We start from the raw sequence: 16,443 nt of genomic DNA, 5'->3' as shown, positions 1-16,443 counted from the left end.
AAGGTTAAGCCTCTTCTTACTATGACAAAGGCTGAGGACGAGCTTAAAGGTAAAGATATCAAACAACAATTATTGCAATATACATAATATATATTTTCAGATAAATAAAAATGTGTACTTACCTAATCATATTCAGAGAAAAAAAGCTTAAACATATTTTTTAAGCGTTTATAATATCTTACTTAAAGAATACTTCGTAACTTTGGCATGCAGCTCTTGAAGATAAGCTCAAGGAGGAGATGGAGAAACTGGCTAAAGAGGAGAAGCTCCGCAAAGAACTCGAGGCCCAGAACGCCAAGTTGGTCCAGGAGAAGAACGAGCTTTTCCTCCAATTGGAATCCGAGCGTACCGGTGCGGGTGACATTGAGCAGCGACTCAACAAGGTGAATTCTCAGAAAACCGACCTTGAACGCCAAGTTCGCGAATTGGAGGAGAAGCTGCACCGTGAGGAGGATAATGTCAACAAGCTGAACCAAAACAAACGAAAGCTTGAAGGAGAAATCAGTGCTCACAAGAAGGACATTGAGGATCTTCAATTGTCTCTGCAGAAGGCCGAGCAGGATAAACAATCGAAGGACCACCAAATCCGTAATCTTAACGACGAGATTACTCAGAAGGAGGAACTCATAGCCAAGCTAAACAAGGAGAAGAAGTCCCTTCAAGAGCAGGGAAGTAAAACTACCGATGACTTGCAAGCTCAGGAGGACAAAGTGAACCATCTTAACAAGGTGAAAGCTAAACTGGAGCAGACCCTTGATGAGCTCGAGGATTCTCTTGAGCGTGAGAAGAAAGCCCGTGCCGACCTCGACAAGGCCAAAAGGAAGGTTGAGGGAGACCTAAAACTCGCCCAGGAGGCCGTGGCCGACCTCGAGAAAAATAAGAAGGAACTCGAACAGACCATTCAGCGCAAAGATAAGGAGCTTGCCGCCCTAGCCACCAAACTCGAGGACGAGCAATCCCAAATTGCCAAACTGCAAAAACAGATAAAGGAGCTGCAACAGCGTGTCGAAGAGCTTCAGGAAGAGCTTGAAGCTGAACGTCAGGCCCGTTCTAAGGCTGAAAAACAACGTTCTGACCTTGCCCGTGAGCTCGAACAGTTATCAGAGCGCCTAGAAGAGGCTGGAGGCGCCACGTCTGCCCAAATTGAGCTAAACAAGCGCCGCGAGGCTGAACTTGGTAAGCTCCGCCGTGACCTCGAGGAGTCCAACTCGCAACATGAGCAGATCGTTTCGGCCCTCCGCCAAAAAAACAATGCCACCGTGGTCGAGATGACAGACACCATCGACAATCTCAACAAGCACAAGGCCAAGTATGTATCTAGCATAAACCTCTTATGTCTAGCATACCCCTTCCTAAAATATTTATGCTATTATTTTAGTTGTTGTTCAATAAGCAGCCGATACCAAGAGCTCGTTTATATCAATGTTCGTGAACATGATCTAATCTAAAACTTAAACTCAAAGGCTCGAGAAGGAAAGGTCCCAGTTCAAGTCAGAGGCCGATGATATGAGACAGAACGTTGAACACGTTCAGCGAGAGAAGGTACTTGAGTTTTGGTAATGAAAATAATAAGTTAAGCGATGCAGAATAGCACTTTCGAGCGCATCGTGGAGCAATCAAATTCAGCAATTTTAACCCTCTAGATCACACTAACTGCATTTTGGAACCCTGTCCTAAATATGACCTTCTTTAAAGACTTGAAAAGGACTGCGCTGGCTTCAAGTCTCAGGCTATCGATGCCCAGTCTTCTCTGGACCACGCTGTGAAGCTTCAGGTATTGTTCTCAATGCAATTTCGGTTGTCACTATATGGCATTGTGTTTACACCTACACGATGTCAACGGAAGAGTAATATCATAGTGATACAAGTACCCACTCACTTCTGCATATTAGCTCTGCATTTTTCTATATCTACCTAAAAGTTGAGTTAAAAGGACTGTTTTTCTAATTTTTCTAACGATTGACTCAGAACTTGACTAGCATCTTGATCCTGCACTGCAATTATAAGTATTTGCATGTGCAAGCGTCTACGTAAAATCGTCTAACCAGGATACTCTCTTTAGGCCAATGCTGAGCGTCAGGTAAAGATGCTTGAGGTACAGCTACAGGATACTCAGTACAAGCTGGATGAATCGAATCGTACCGTCAATGATTTTGATGCCGCCAAGAAGAAATTGGCCCTCGAGAATTCCGAACTCCAGCGTCAGCTTGAGGAGGCTGAGAGTCAGATCAGCCAGCTGTCCAAACAAAAGGCATCGCTTGCCAGCCAAGCTGAGGAAGCCAAACGCTCTGCTGATGAGGAGAACAGGGTGCGTCATGTATAAAACTCCTAATAACAGGAGTAAATGGTTTCGAGTATAATATATAAAGTATAGTGGAATACACTTACTCGTTACTTAAATAACAAAATACATGTTGTTGGTATCACGGGAGCACTGCGGTATTATTCAGCCTACATACTGTTCTTTTTATATAGGAGCGTGCCGCTATCCTTGGCAAGTACCGTAACATTGAGCATGACCTCGACAACCTGCGTGAGGCTCTAGAAGAGGAACAGGAAGCTAAGGCTGATCTTCAGCGTCAACTTTCCAAGGCAAACGCTGATGCTCAGCTCTGGAGGAGCAAGTATGAGTCCGAGGGCCTTGCTCGCCTCGAGGAGCTAGAAGAATCTAGAAAGAGGCTTCAGATTAAGTTGCAGGGCGCCGAAGAGATAATCGAGGGCTTGAACGCCAAAGTTTTTGGTCTCGAAAAAACGAGGAGCCATCTGCAAGGAGAACTCGACGACATGCATGCTGAGGTCGACCGCGCCCAGCAGCTGGCTGTTCAGCTTGAAAAAAGGCAGAAATCGTTCGACAAGGTTATAGCCGAATGGAAGGCGAAGACCGATGATCTTGCTGCCGAGCTGGATGCCTCTCAGAAGGAGTGCAGAAACTACTCCACCGAAGTGTTTAAGCTCCGTGCTGCTTATGATGAGTCACAGGAGCACTATGAGGCTGTCAAGCGGGAGAACAAGAATCTCCAGGATGAACTCAAGGATCTCCTCGACCAGCTTGGTGAGGGTGGCAGGTCCGTGCACGAACTCGAGAAAGCTCGTAAGAGGCTCGAGCTAGAGAAAGACGAGCTCCAGCACGCCCTCGAAGAAGCTGAGGCTGCGCTTGAGCAAGAGGAAAACAAGGTTGGTTTGAAAACAGATAAACAATTCGTATTGCTATTTATACAGTTATGGTAATTTGCATTTACATATAGGCCTGAGATAATCTCATGCTGGCTTTCTGCTTTTAGGTGCTCCGCGCTCAGTTGGAGCTTAGCCAGGTACGTCAGGAGATCGAGCGCCGCATCCAGGAGAAGGAGGAAGAATTCGAAAATACTCGCAAGAATCACCAACGCGCCCTCGATTCTATGCAGGCTTCCCTTGAGGCTGAGGCTAGGGGTCGCGCTGAGGCTCTTCGGCTGAAAAAAAAACTGGAATCCGACATCAACGAGCTTGAGATCGCTCTTGACGGAGCCAACAAAGCAAATGCTGAGGCTCAGAAGACCATCAAGCGATACCAGCAGACGATGAAGGACATGCAGACACAAATTGAAGATGAGCAGAAAGCCCGTGACGAGGCTCGTGACCAGTATGCCAATGCTGAACGCCGCGCCAACCAGTTGCATGGATCTCTCGAGGAAGCTAAACAGCTTTTGGAGCAGTCTGAGCGTGCACGTCGCTCAGTTGAGGGTGAGAACATGGAGCTGCGCGAAGCTAACAACGAAATGGCTGCTAACAACGCTTCTCTTGGAATGGCCAAAAGAAAACTTGAGGGTGAGATGGCTGCTCTGCAGGCCGATCTGGATGAGATGATTAACGAGTGCAAGGCGTGTGAAGAGAAGGCCAAAAAGGCCATGGTTGATGCCGCTCGTCTAGCCGATGAGCTTCGCGCCGAACAGGAGCACGCTTCTTCTCAGGAAAAGATGCGCAAGGCTCTTGAGATTCAAACGAAGGACCTCCAGGTCCGTCTAGATGAGGCCGAGGCTGCTGCCCTTAAAGGAGGCAAGAAGCTCATTGAAAAACTCGAGCACAAGTGCCGTCAGCTGGAGTCTGATTTGGAAACTGAGCAGCGCCGCCATGGCGATGCTGCCAAGAATGCCAGGAAAGGAGAGCGTAGAATTAAGGAGATGCAGTTCCAGGCCGAAGAAGACCGCAAAAACCACGAACGTATGCAGGAGCTTGTCGATAAGCTCCAGCAGAAAATCAGCACTTACAAGCGGCAGATCGAAGAGGCCGAAGAGATTGCTGCTATGAACTTGACCAAGTACCGCAAAGCCCAGCAAGAGCTTGAGGATGCTGATGAGCGCGCCAATCTTGCCGAGCAGACCATTGCCAAGCTCCGGGCCAAAAACCGTTCCTCAGTCAGCATGGCCCGCGAGTAGATTAGCCATCGACAACGCTTAATAGACTGGCACTTCTCGCAACATTTGTCCGCTCAACCCATTCCTCATTACTACTCATAATAATTGTTAGATCATCTCATCCTCGATGCACCCGAAACTTTCCGCTGTTCGTGCATTAATGCAATATGGCTTGGTGATTTTCACAGCAGATATTGCGGGTACGTTCCGTATGCCTGTTACTGGGTGACAGTGATGATGCCACGAGCTTGCCGACAGCAACCAAAGAAACGTAACGCGCTGCTTTATCTCGCCGACATCGACTACATGTTGGCAACCCGCTACCACAAGCTGAAAAACTTGTCAGTCGGCTATAAACCATAGACACACTCATGACAAACTCTTCCGTTAAAACTGTCCTGCGTTATCGAAGGCTTAATATACGAAGAGCCAGTAAGCCCACATTACGATTAGCCTCAAATAAATGCGTCACCATTGGCCTACACACGATATTGTTTTTAATAAAACAACTCTTAATATTAACTGTGTAGCGCTACATTTATCTTGGAATTAAGAACAAAGTAGTACTTATTCGAATGTAAATACAGCTTTTAGAGGAGTTTAAACATCTTTGAAGATGCTATAATAGGCAAAATGATCAGTAGAATACATTGTGTTTACCAAACAATTTTCTCAGTTGTTTTGAAAGAGTGGTTGTTTAAAGACCTTCTAACAGCGAATTGCCTTATTTCAATTACTATCTAAATTCTTAATATGCATAAGTCATTAGCTGTTTTATCCGTTATGTTAGTTTTGTATAGTAATGGCAATAAATTAGTCGCCATACTGTGTATGACTTGGTTTTAAAAAGAAGGTTTCGTTTCGCCAAGGATAGGACTGATAAACAATTGCGTGTACATCAAATAAAGGCTAAAGAAAAAAAGCACGAGCTGAAAGCGGTCAAACATTTCGAACATTGTAAAAAAGGCTTAAAATATCCTAAGCATATGAATCGTCGAAGCTCTATCTCAGCAATCCAAATGGCAACTGATATTCCTTTCTTTAAATCCTATATCAAAAATTTAGTTGTACCAAATCTAGCTCTTAGAGCCGCTTTGATGAAATTTCGCGCCCTTTCTATTTGAATCTTACTGAATACTGTCCGGTGCGCTCCATGAATCCATTCTTCGAATTTCTTAAAATCTGTGTGAAAACTGGCAGTAACGTAAACCATCGATTTCGATCAGAAAAGGAAATATTTAGTTTTGGTGAGGTTCATCCAGTATAAAAAAATTAGTTAATAGATGACCTTCGCTCAAATTTTAGAAACGACGCAATGTTTCTTTCATTAAGACAAATTTGGTTTTCACTCTAAAAATTATTGGCTTTTACCTAGAAAATGAACGCATGCCCATTACCACAAACAGTATGCCAATATTTGCTTCGATTTACGTGCCTTACCCTGTATGCAGGGCGTGAGACACATCTTGTTTTGGCAAAGTTTAGACAGAACGTTGGTAAAATTAGATGTGCGATATGCCTTTCTCTACTACATACATAATAAAATAAATTTTAAAAATATTCCCTGTCGTTGAAATTAGGCGATAAGGCTAACACGAGCAGGGTACGACAAAGTGTAATAATTCATGAAGATATTCTGTCAGTAACGTTAGACATGAAATTCGTAATTCCTGTTGGTGCAATTAAAGAACCTTTGAATTCAACTGGAATAACCGCATATTTTTCTTGTCACAAAAAGAATGCTCCGGGCTATCTGAATCACGAAGAACCTTTGTAAAATAAAATACCAGAAAGCATGAGAAGCATCGTTTTATATATCTTTCGTTATAAATAAGTAGAGACGACAGATAAAATATATATTACCACATTGCTAATAGTAAAAACCTTTTTTATTTATATTACAAGCCTTATTAATCGCGTATGTTGTGATAATAATTCCGTACTGATTTACCTTCTACCTAAGCCCACCGTTTATGACGTCTAATTCAATCACCACCAACTTGCAAAACACGTTTATTTTTTTTTTATCAATACTATATTACACATGAATTCTTTCTTACTACATTTGACTGTGCAGTCTTTTATATTACAATTCTGGATCGTGTTAGGTGCATGGGGCGAATCTAGAAAGTGCGAGCTCCATGTAAACATTCTGGATTTATCTAGCAGTTGCTAGATGGCACCACCATCGCTATAAAGACATCTAATACTGGAACGGTGGCACGATTTACCTTCCAAAAACTGCAGAGCGCGTATCCATGCAAAATCAGTAGCATAAGTGCGTTTCAAGGAATTTTCGTGATTTAATGAAATAAGCTAAGTCACCGCATTAATTGTCCATCTGCCTGTGCAGTGTGCAGCGATTAATCTCATCATGATGCTAGCCATGTTACAACCATGGCAGCCGACCTGGCTAATGGGCCCTGGAGATGGCTACATGCGTAGACTCTTTCTTCGTCGACGTCTCAAGATGTCATCGGATCATCCTCTCAGACTATCTCTTTACCGGCCATTAGAACCTCGCAGTCAGTGCAAAAATATACGGCGCCGTCAACCCACTTTGGATGACTTGGTAAACCCGATTCCATCTTTGAAACCATTCGTCGACCCGCCGAATAATTTAGAATCTGTGTATAAATTCGAGCGAATTTGTAAGAAGTAGAATTTCCAGAGCACTTTCAGTCAGAAATATATGTAAAAACTACAGCAGTAACATCATTGGGAATGCACTGCTTCATCCACTTAGGTGGCAACGGAATAATACTGTTAACGAGGTACGAGCAGAAATTCAGCTTCCTTCCAATCTGCGGAATTTAGAAGACTTGAACGTCGAATTGGACGAAGCGACTCGAATAATCACATTAAAGGCTCGACATGTCGTTCATCCTGATAACTGCCGAGTTTTGAATTAGGAGTACTCTCAGCGGCTGGACGATTCAGTTGACTTAAGCCACCTCCAAGTATCAGTCAATATTTGCAAAGGTAAACTTGAAATCACAGCACCTCTCCAACCAATTAACCCATCTGACAAAGCCACTTCCCATACAGTGAAAACAGGCCCCGAGAGTGTTGATAGGAAAAAAGTTGTTCACAGTGAAGAGGAACAATCACCACAATCGGATGTTCAAATGACCACTTCCCATGCAGTGAAAACAGGCATCGAGACTATCGATAAGAAAAAAGTTGTCCAGAGTGAAGAAAGACAATCACCACAATCAGATGTCGAAACTACTAAAGAAAACAAGAGTGGTATGAAAGACGCTACGATCACTGAGAAAGGTGAACAGGATCAAGCAGAAAGAAATGGCGCAATCCGTGAGCGTGCGATGGAAATCGAAGACATAGGCGTTGACGAAGAGTCCGACCGCATTTCCATCTCATCAAGTGGGACTTATAGTGTGAACTGTTAATATCGCACGCAGTCAAGCAAAATATATTCGTATTGAATATAACCCATAAATATGTACCACAGTGCTACACATGTAAATATACCACAGCGCTACATACGTAAATAATGTAATGCAATAAATTAAATATATGTAATGTGAACAATTTGTCTTCACTTACAGCGTAGTACTATTTATCTTCTCTTCTATTTTATCCCTTAAACATACGTAATTCGAATGTGAACAATATGTTTTACTTACAGCGTAGTACTATTTGTCTTCTCTTCTATTGTATCCCTTAAACATATGTAATTCGATTGTGAACAATACGTTTTTAGTAAGAGCGTAGTACTACTTGTCTTCTCTTCTATCGTATACCTTTGCTATAATACGCGAGCCTCATATCTTCTGCTTGTAATATTCTATAATTTAGATAACTCAGATAACTCAAGCGGGCGAATCAACATGCATACTATATATTATCTCTTTTTCTGTGTGTTCCGTCAGATAGAAAACACAAGATGTTGATATGCTGACGTTGAAAAGAAATCGACGCGAAAGTTCACGAAGTTTTACTCTTTCGATGGACGAAGAGATGGACCCATTTCATTCAAAACATGTCCCATTGTAAGATTAACTTGCTAAATTATTTAACAACGAGAAAGCTAATGAGAAATTTATTAACTTCATTGAATCATCTTTATCTGATTTTTGCTTCTAAGATTTACAGTCCGCTTTTTAACCTGGTTGCTATATAACTCGAGCAAATGGCATTGATGACTCCGTTTCTGAGAATGAAATTTGAGTAAATTTTACGTAAGTGAAGCATAATTACCAAAAATCATGTTTGATAGAGTCTTTTAGACCCGATCCTCAATATGTATAGGAAACACCTGATCCTGTAGATTTTGGTTCCCAAAAAATCCTTAAAAACAAGTCCAGCGAAGTCGCATTAGAAGGTGAAATTAAATATCATGCCAGAAATTATGCGTTCGCCGAATTTCTTTTAACACCTTCAGCGTTCCGAGTGCGCAATAGCAGCTGGTACCGTTCCATATTTCCTAAATCTTTAACTAGTATCTCTTACACGAAAACGGTTAACATGGACGTTATAAAAAAGCCATCTGCTGCCACCTCCTGCTCAGAATTTTGACTATGTGATTACTTTAGCCACTTGCAAGTGGCTGGAAATATTTCGTTTGCTCATATGCGGCGATTCTGCTTATTAGGCAAAAACGCAAATCAGCTGAAAAAATATATGACACAAACTTAACGCAGCATAAAGCTGTTCCTCATCGCACATAGCAAACAAGTTTTGCATGATCTGAAGGTTTAAGTTGCTGAGCTAATTGAACCACACGGGATCGCACACAAATCTCAAAGCAACACGCGCGATAGTACTCTACATCTCCCAAATGCTGTAGTTGCCGCAGAATTGCGGTGTTTGGATTCTCCAACGTGTTCACAAATACTGCAGTAATTTATTTCGTGTTAACTCTCCATGAACGGCTAAGATATGGGCGAACAGGTACGGACTAAGTAATTTTTAACTTTTTCACAAAATCGGGCGATAGGGGCTTGTAAGTTCTAGGACACCTATTAAGCTGTGTGCGATATCGTCATGAACACTGGACCTTAGAGCAACTGTTCTCGAAAAAAACTTAGTTCTCCGATTTAAGCCCATGATGAAACAATGTTTTTTGTCAACTACTGTAAAAAGTATATAGTCTGCATCCGCAAACATTAACTTTTTGATTAAATTGATACATAGCTAACGAATAATCTTAATGTGTATCCGCGTATATTTTCTGCTATATTGTAACATTTTTTAACGAGAAGAGCTGACAATTATAAATCGTGTAATGATGATAATATTGACGAACGTTTCTTTCAATATAAAAATAAATAAATATTAATGTATAAATTTATAACTACTTCAATTACGCTTTCTAGAGCAACGATTTTTAGTGGCTCAATAGCGTTCCCAGTTTTGTCTTGTGACCTTAAAAAATAGCAGCATAAGATTTGTTCAATGCTATTTGAACTTGCTGGAGCATTTGTAGCATTTAAACATCACAACGAAATTTTTTAAATCTATGAAAAAAAAACACGCTGACATACAACATGACATCCATTGTATTTGTTTTCTTTCCCCAAATTTCGTTAAATTATTTAAGGGGTATGAACCTGGATGAGTGGGTGGCGCCAATACCGGGCCTACCGTGCTTGACGGGCTTATACGTGATTGAGAATTCGCCCAGATAGTGGCCGATCATATCGGGTTTGATTTCAACCTGATTGAAGGTCTGCAATAATGAAAAAGAAGGATAAACTTTTTTTAGTTTTAAAACAAACGCGCATCATCTGTAATTTCTATGAAACTGCTAAATAGAGTGAAATCGACTTGAGGTATATCTATTGTGTCTGTTAAAATTCGGGTGCGGGGTTCAAATAATTCAATGTTAAATCTACAATCCAAAAACACAAAAAGACTTAAATAACAAGGATCTGTATCAACCCATTATTAGAAACGACCACAAAAAAACATTTAAATCTGAAAAATCAATACTGCCGGCCTTATTCGAAAACTGACTCTGCACAACATGGCTAATGGAAGCGTGACACAAGCGTGACCTATTCAAGTTTGATCTAAGCTCCGTACTTCAAATAATACAGAAGTGAAAAGATGCATATCGTTCGTATGACGTTTACCTTGCCGTTGTAGACTCCGACCATAGAGCCAACCATTTCAGGAATAATCAGCATGTTACGCAGATGGGTTTTGACCACATCAGGCTTCTCGCGTTCAGCAGTCTCCTGCTTTACCTTGCGCAGTTTCTGTAAACGTCAAAACACAGATGAGAACAACCACGTCCACGAGTGACGCACGCTATCAACTTCTTCGTATAGTACCCCACTTATGGCCAATGGATATCCGCAGAGTGTATCATAGCACATTTTGAACTACTAGCACCGTTATAATGACATCTACGAATCGATAGAAGGACGAAACGCCACAATGCATTTCCAAGTAGATTACATATACATTACGCTACCATGAAGCAGCATTTTGGCGACAAAATCTTAGCACTGCTTCCTTAAAATTTTTGACTACCAACACTATGGCTCGTACTTGTTCACATGGGAGAATTTTTTCCGCTTAAATAGATGTCTAACATCTGTAATGAGCAGACCCCTAAACAACTTTACAAGTTAGAGACAGACCTTGAGAAACGCAAGGTGTTTCCTTTTCAGTCCACGCTCGATTTTCCTGCGAGCCCGAGCTGTGAGCAGGGCCTTGAGGTGTTCGTTGTTCATGCTCAGCAAGTGCTCAAGGTCTACTCCACGATAGGTAAACTTCTTGAAAGTCCGTCTTTTTACAAGCTGCTGAACTTCTTCCGCCATGGTTCGGTTTTTTTATAAAATATTAACACCTCAAGAACCTTACTCGTCTAGAGCCACGAGGGAAAAGAGCGTCGTACCGGAAACACAACGACGCCATATTTGATTCCTTTGTTTACCAAAATACCTTATCTTCTCGCTAAAATGTTATTAAAATCGTGCAAATATGCCTATGTTTATATAATATTCGTGAGAATTTGGGGTGTGCTATTAATATTCCGAATAAATGGAAGCACTTTCGATCCGGCAAGTGATTTTGTTTGACGCCATTGTCGTAGCTTTGTTGAGCCGAAGTGCGCGCAATTTCAAACTCCATTCAAAATGGCACGTGTCGACCTGCTTATTGTCGTCAATCGTTTGTAGACTACTAACAGTTATAAGCGGCGAAGCAGCAATGTAAATATAAGTTTTTCTCCCTTAATAAATATTGAATAGCTTTATTTTTTACACAAGTTGCGTAGTACGTGTCGTTGGCGGAACTTTAAGCAACGAGCCCTGATCCTTCTCAACTAGGAGTTTAACCACCCAAGTCGCCATCTCGGCAATCGTTATTTTTGTGAGTGATAGAGATTTCGGCAAAGCACAATGGTTCGAAAGTTGAAGTTCCATGAACAAAAACTTCTTAAAAAAGTTGATTTCATCAATTGGGAAGTTGATAACAATCTCCATGAGGTGAAGATTATGAAGAAGTACTACATTCAGAAACGCGAAGACTATACAGCGTAAGTAGATAAGCTATAACACTTATCACTATGTCAAGACTCATCTATCAATGATTAACATTAGAATAATGTTAATCGTTGATAGTAATAATTTTCCATTTATGAATTATATAGACAAATAGTTGGTTTAAATGAACTTACCCAGTGTGTTTGTACAAATAATTTGTGAGAACGTTTGTGAAAAAAAGCGAATTTTTATTATCTAGAAGGAACGAATTAATCAAGACAGTAACATATCTTGCAGATAAAAGCGCTTTAAACTTATTAATGAATAAAAATTATGAATTTTTTCAGTGTTTTACGAGCAAAACAAAGATTTAATTTGTTTATTCTATATATCCACAACGTAGCGTTAATTGCCATTATTTTCACATTGATACTTATAAATTGGGAAAGTTTATGAACGTATGTAGCAACATGTCTACAATATGACATATATACATTATTTTGTGATAGAGAAAGATACTAATTTATTTGGGGACAAACCGCTACGAGCATATCGCAATCACAAGGGTCAACGTAAACAACGTGCACCCCATAAGGTCTCTCGATGCACGCACGTTTCAAGATGAACATCTATAGCATTAGCTATAGTTTGTGTCATTTAATAAATATACATTTATGAATAGATAGCTTTGAATAATCCACTAATAGTTAATAGGCTACATTTTTTGGACCTTGCAGGTACAATAAGTTGGCCCGGCAAATACGCGAATTGGCGCGAAAAATTCGAGACCTCGATCCTAAGGACCTGTTTAAAGAGTTATCTACTAAGGAACTTCTAAATAAACTGTGTGTAAATCGGCTACTTGCACCATGCAACCGCTAAAGTATTAAAGTGGCCTATGTAAGCATAGGATTTAACTAATTGTTGTGGTAGTTATAAAAATCACAGACACCATCTTGACTTGTCTACGATTGTTCATCGTTATCTATTGAAATTGGTTCAGTGAATGAGTTTTCGGTCCAACGATGAATTAAGAAGCATATCTTGCCGATGTTAGTTTTAAAATTAAGCTATGGGCAACTTAAGATAACTTTCCTTCGCAGGTATGCGATGGGCATTATTAATGAAAGGTCAAGCCTCGAGGTGGTTGACACAGTGACTGCGTCGTCGTTTTGCCGACGACGGCTGCCTGTTGTGCTGAAAAAACTCGAAATGGCTGAGAACCTCAAAGCCGCCGTTGAGTTTATCGAAGCTGGACACATTAGGTTAGTGATGGTAGGCAATTACACAAAGACATTTCCACTGAATTACGCCTACAGAATTGTCAATCGTGAAGGAGATCGTACGGATTTGCTATGATGAAGATCTTGCTTAGCTATAACATATCACATTTGGCTCCGGAGTTAACAATATATAATTAATTTAACGTAGTCTGCTTTATAGGTAGTAGTTTGTGTCGTTGCTTTTTGTTACTTGTGACCGACATATTTGTGCCATCTATTTGCTTTGATTTAGCAGAATTGGACCAGACGTGGTCAGTGATCCAGCATTCTTAGTTACTAGACAGTTGGAGGACTTCATCACGTGGACGGATGCCTCGGCAGTCCGTAAGCAGGCTCTTAGATACAACGAAATGGTGCGTACAACGGTAGATACATAGGCATGTTATACTGAACATCTAAACTCAACCCTAATTCCATATTAGACCCTGACAGATCCTGAATTCCCTTAAAAATATTAAAAAAAAAAAAAACAGAAGAGATCTTTCCTGTTTCGCAACGGGTTGGTCAATCGTTACTTTATTCATATATCTATGCCTCAATATATATTCAACTCCAGAACAATGCTATTTAGGAAAAAAAACAGAAATTTCTGTTTTAATATGGTTGATATTGAGACCATTATTTTTGCTTGTGTTTTATTTGTTAACCTGGTATCGATATATGCATTTTGTCCATGTATTCCAGAACGACGATTATGATCTAATGGCCTAAACATCTACGCAGAAGTTTTGCGCACAGAAAGGTGTCTCTCGTGGTACTTGAGGAAAGATGTTGTATTTAAGAGGAATTGTATTTAAGTTACGCAGTGAATGGTTAATATTATTCGTGTTATAGCTTATCACATGTGTACATTTATATACTGAAGTTCTGTAATCAATAAAACACGCTACGCTTAATTGCTACGTATTTTTTCTGCGTATCCATGTGTCATCAATTTATACCGCGACTTATAAATGAGTAAACAAGACCGAAAAATCTTAATAAAAGTGGTTATATAAATAAGGCATTAGAGGTCATACTTATTGAGTTTAATAAACATTCTAAACCTGGTTTCCCTTGCCGAATAGAAGTGTATCTTATTTCTGACAAGATGTAGACAAAATCCTTCGAAAAAAAAAGAACGATTTAAAATGCAAATAATCCTTCAAAGATTTGACATAAATATTTGTCAGAACATGTCATGCGTAGCTCACAAACTTAAGTAAGGCGATTAGTAACCTATAACTTGTAGATTAGTTATACTGATCTGAACAGTTACAGCGTTGCTAGATATCTTCTGACATTTTCTTGAACTAATGCCAAAAATTATCCAAGATTTTTGGCAAAAGGGAGAAAGTTTAATAAAAAGGATTACAATTGCTAACTATTGCTAAAATAAACTCCATAACTGTTTTTTCCTTTACTATTTGATGAAACTTCATATTGTTCGCAAAGCTTTGCCTATTAACTGAATCTTTTTCGTACTAAAAATTAATTTTTAGAAAAAAATGTCAATGCGCTATTGAGAACAACTATAGCAAATAAACGGGCTGACTTCAGATGACTATCCTTGTAACAGGATTTTTTCATTGATAACACGGACAATTTGTTAACTTTGGTTGAACACCGGTGATTACACTTAATAAACCACAAAGATCTACCTTATTTTTGATGCGCGATTTGTTGTCGTTAAGCCCGATGTAAGGAAAGCGCATTTCAAAAAAGATGTATTTATGCGTCAAACATAGTGGTATAGTTACTAAGATACAACCAAATGGGTTAGAACTTCTCCTATTACCATCTAACTATACCAATTGTACCGTCTTGTACAGAAGGTTCAGTGTACGCAGCAGTAAAAAGCAAACAATCAACGATTTTGGCCTAAAACTTCGGTGTCGGTTAAATCATGTTTGATGATGTCGAATCTATGATTTAACGTAGGAAATGTGGTCACTATGGTTATAGCTATTTTAATATTTAAAATCCTGCTTTAATAATCTCAACTGAAGATTGTTTATTTTGTAAGCCATACGAAATACTGCATAGAAGTACAAAATGTCAGAAAATTGGCAAAAACAGCACTGATGTTTGGCGTATTTAAAAACGTGGAGTACATTTTTTTAATACAATGGAATACGGATTACGATCTGACGCGACAGTTACAAATAGAATCGTAAGCGGACGGAATGGCATTTTATATAAAAACAAAATATTATTAAAAAGGTTGACCAAAAGTATTGCGTTCCGCCAATAAACATTTTGGGCTAAATATTCTAGACTGGCTTCAGGCTATCTCTTTTCTGATTGTGTTTGAAACGATGTTTCCTAATTTTCATTACACCACAAATTTATGGCGATTACTTGCGATTGCTGTCAATATATGTTATAACCGTCCCTCTACGGTAAAATTGTCACTGTTTTAATCACTGACTTCACATCTAAAATACGTATCGGAATGATTTGGGCTCAATGACTGTTCGCTAGAGACAACACAAGTATCATAATGATATATAATGTATAATACGCATTGCAATGAGAGTTGGCACCAATCATAAAATCAAAAATAGTCTTTACGCCTTTTCAGTTCTTAGTTTTTATATAGTTTTGTTATTTCACTGTTAACTTCCATTCAGTTAGCTACCAAAAAAAGTTACGCATATTCGGTAATTACGTGATGGGCTTTGGCTTACTTAATATAAACGCATACAAAAGTTGGTCGTAAAATTGTATATCCTGTTTATCTACCCTTAACATTTTAAATTCGATAAAAATAGTCCTTTAACATTTGAGGTACAAAATGGAAGTTATCACTACTATGTAACGTATATGTGTTATATTTTAAAGTTCATTGTGGGGAGCAAAAAACATGGGCACATTTATTGTATTCCGCTGGGCGAGTGGGCCCGTGTTCAACATACCTGAATTTCCTCGTACAAAAATTGTCAGTTGGTCGCATTATCGCATCTGAGTGGAGTAAAAATGTCACTTTTGTTCCGTCAGCCATAAGAAAATCAAAAACAAAAAAACAGTGAATACTTGCGTTAGCGTCATGATGAGACAGCTATTTTTGTAGTTGTAACGTCCAGCGATGCGTGCGACATTAGTTGCGCTTCCTATTTCTTGTTCGTCTATATAAACAGCGCTTGTTTTAACACTCGCACGATGTAGAACAACTTAGGCAATATCATCATGGCATTCAATCGCACCCTATCGGTAAGTACGTGAAACACAAATTCAAACACGTGTTTGACTAAATCCATGAACAAAAGTCCAATCAAATGATATAGAAAGTGCTCAGAGTTACATTTTATATTTTACAGGCGGCTCTCTGAG

The 16,443-nt window shown here is 39.7% G+C and overlaps 3 protein-coding genes and 1 long non-coding RNA gene across 4 annotated transcripts in view; 3 read left to right on the top strand and 1 right to left on the bottom strand.

The window, feature by feature from the left end:
- Nucleotides 1-3: 3 nt before the first annotated feature.
- Nucleotides 4-4,875, top strand: LOC111273705 (myosin heavy chain, muscle; the record flags this gene model as incomplete). Its single annotated transcript, XM_022855592.2, is given in 6 exon segments — nt 4-49; nt 214-1,309; nt 1,696-1,774; nt 2,063-2,308; nt 2,476-3,174; nt 3,282-4,875. Coding segments are annotated over 6 exon segments (3,297 nt in total), but the record flags the coding sequence as incomplete, so codon positions are not given.
- Nucleotides 4,876-9,895: 5,020 nt separating this feature from the next.
- On the bottom strand, nt 9,896-11,267 carry RpS15 (ribosomal protein S15). The gene is made up of 3 exons (XM_022855597.2): nt 11,003-11,267; nt 10,490-10,615; nt 9,896-10,083 (listed from the first exon to the last, which is right to left on the bottom strand). Exons 1-3 carry the CDS (start codon nt 11,180-11,182, stop codon nt 9,946-9,948), a joined length of 444 nt encoding a protein of 147 aa, XP_022711332.1. The 5' UTR covers nt 11,183-11,267; the 3' UTR covers nt 9,896-9,945.
- Nucleotides 11,268-11,480: 213 nt separating this feature from the next.
- Nucleotides 11,481-14,050, top strand: LOC111273708 (U3 small nucleolar ribonucleoprotein IMP3). The gene is made up of 5 exons (XM_022855596.2): nt 11,481-11,901; nt 12,586-12,693; nt 12,952-13,113; nt 13,367-13,484; nt 13,816-14,050. Exons 1-5 carry the CDS (start codon nt 11,765-11,767, stop codon nt 13,840-13,842), a joined length of 552 nt encoding a protein of 183 aa, XP_022711331.1. The 5' UTR covers nt 11,481-11,764; the 3' UTR covers nt 13,843-14,050.
- Nucleotides 14,051-14,154: 104 nt separating this feature from the next.
- The window catches only part of LOC147753809 (uncharacterized), a 3,145-nt gene continuing 856 nt past the window's right edge, over nt 14,155-16,443 (top strand). Inside the window, exon 1 of the long non-coding RNA XR_015316042.1 lies at nt 14,155-16,323. This is a non-coding gene — a long non-coding RNA (uncharacterized LOC147753809). The remainder of the gene's footprint in view (nt 16,324-16,443) is intronic.

This window comes from Varroa jacobsoni, unplaced genomic scaffold (genome assembly GCF_002532875.2).
Source record: "Varroa jacobsoni isolate VJ856 unplaced genomic scaffold, vjacob_1.0 scaffold_217, whole genome shotgun sequence".
Classification (NCBI taxonomy): domain Eukaryota; kingdom Metazoa; phylum Arthropoda; class Arachnida; order Mesostigmata; family Varroidae; genus Varroa; species Varroa jacobsoni.
The sequence above is the reverse complement of the archived record's forward strand: the minus strand, read 5'-3'. Positions and strand labels throughout refer to the sequence as shown.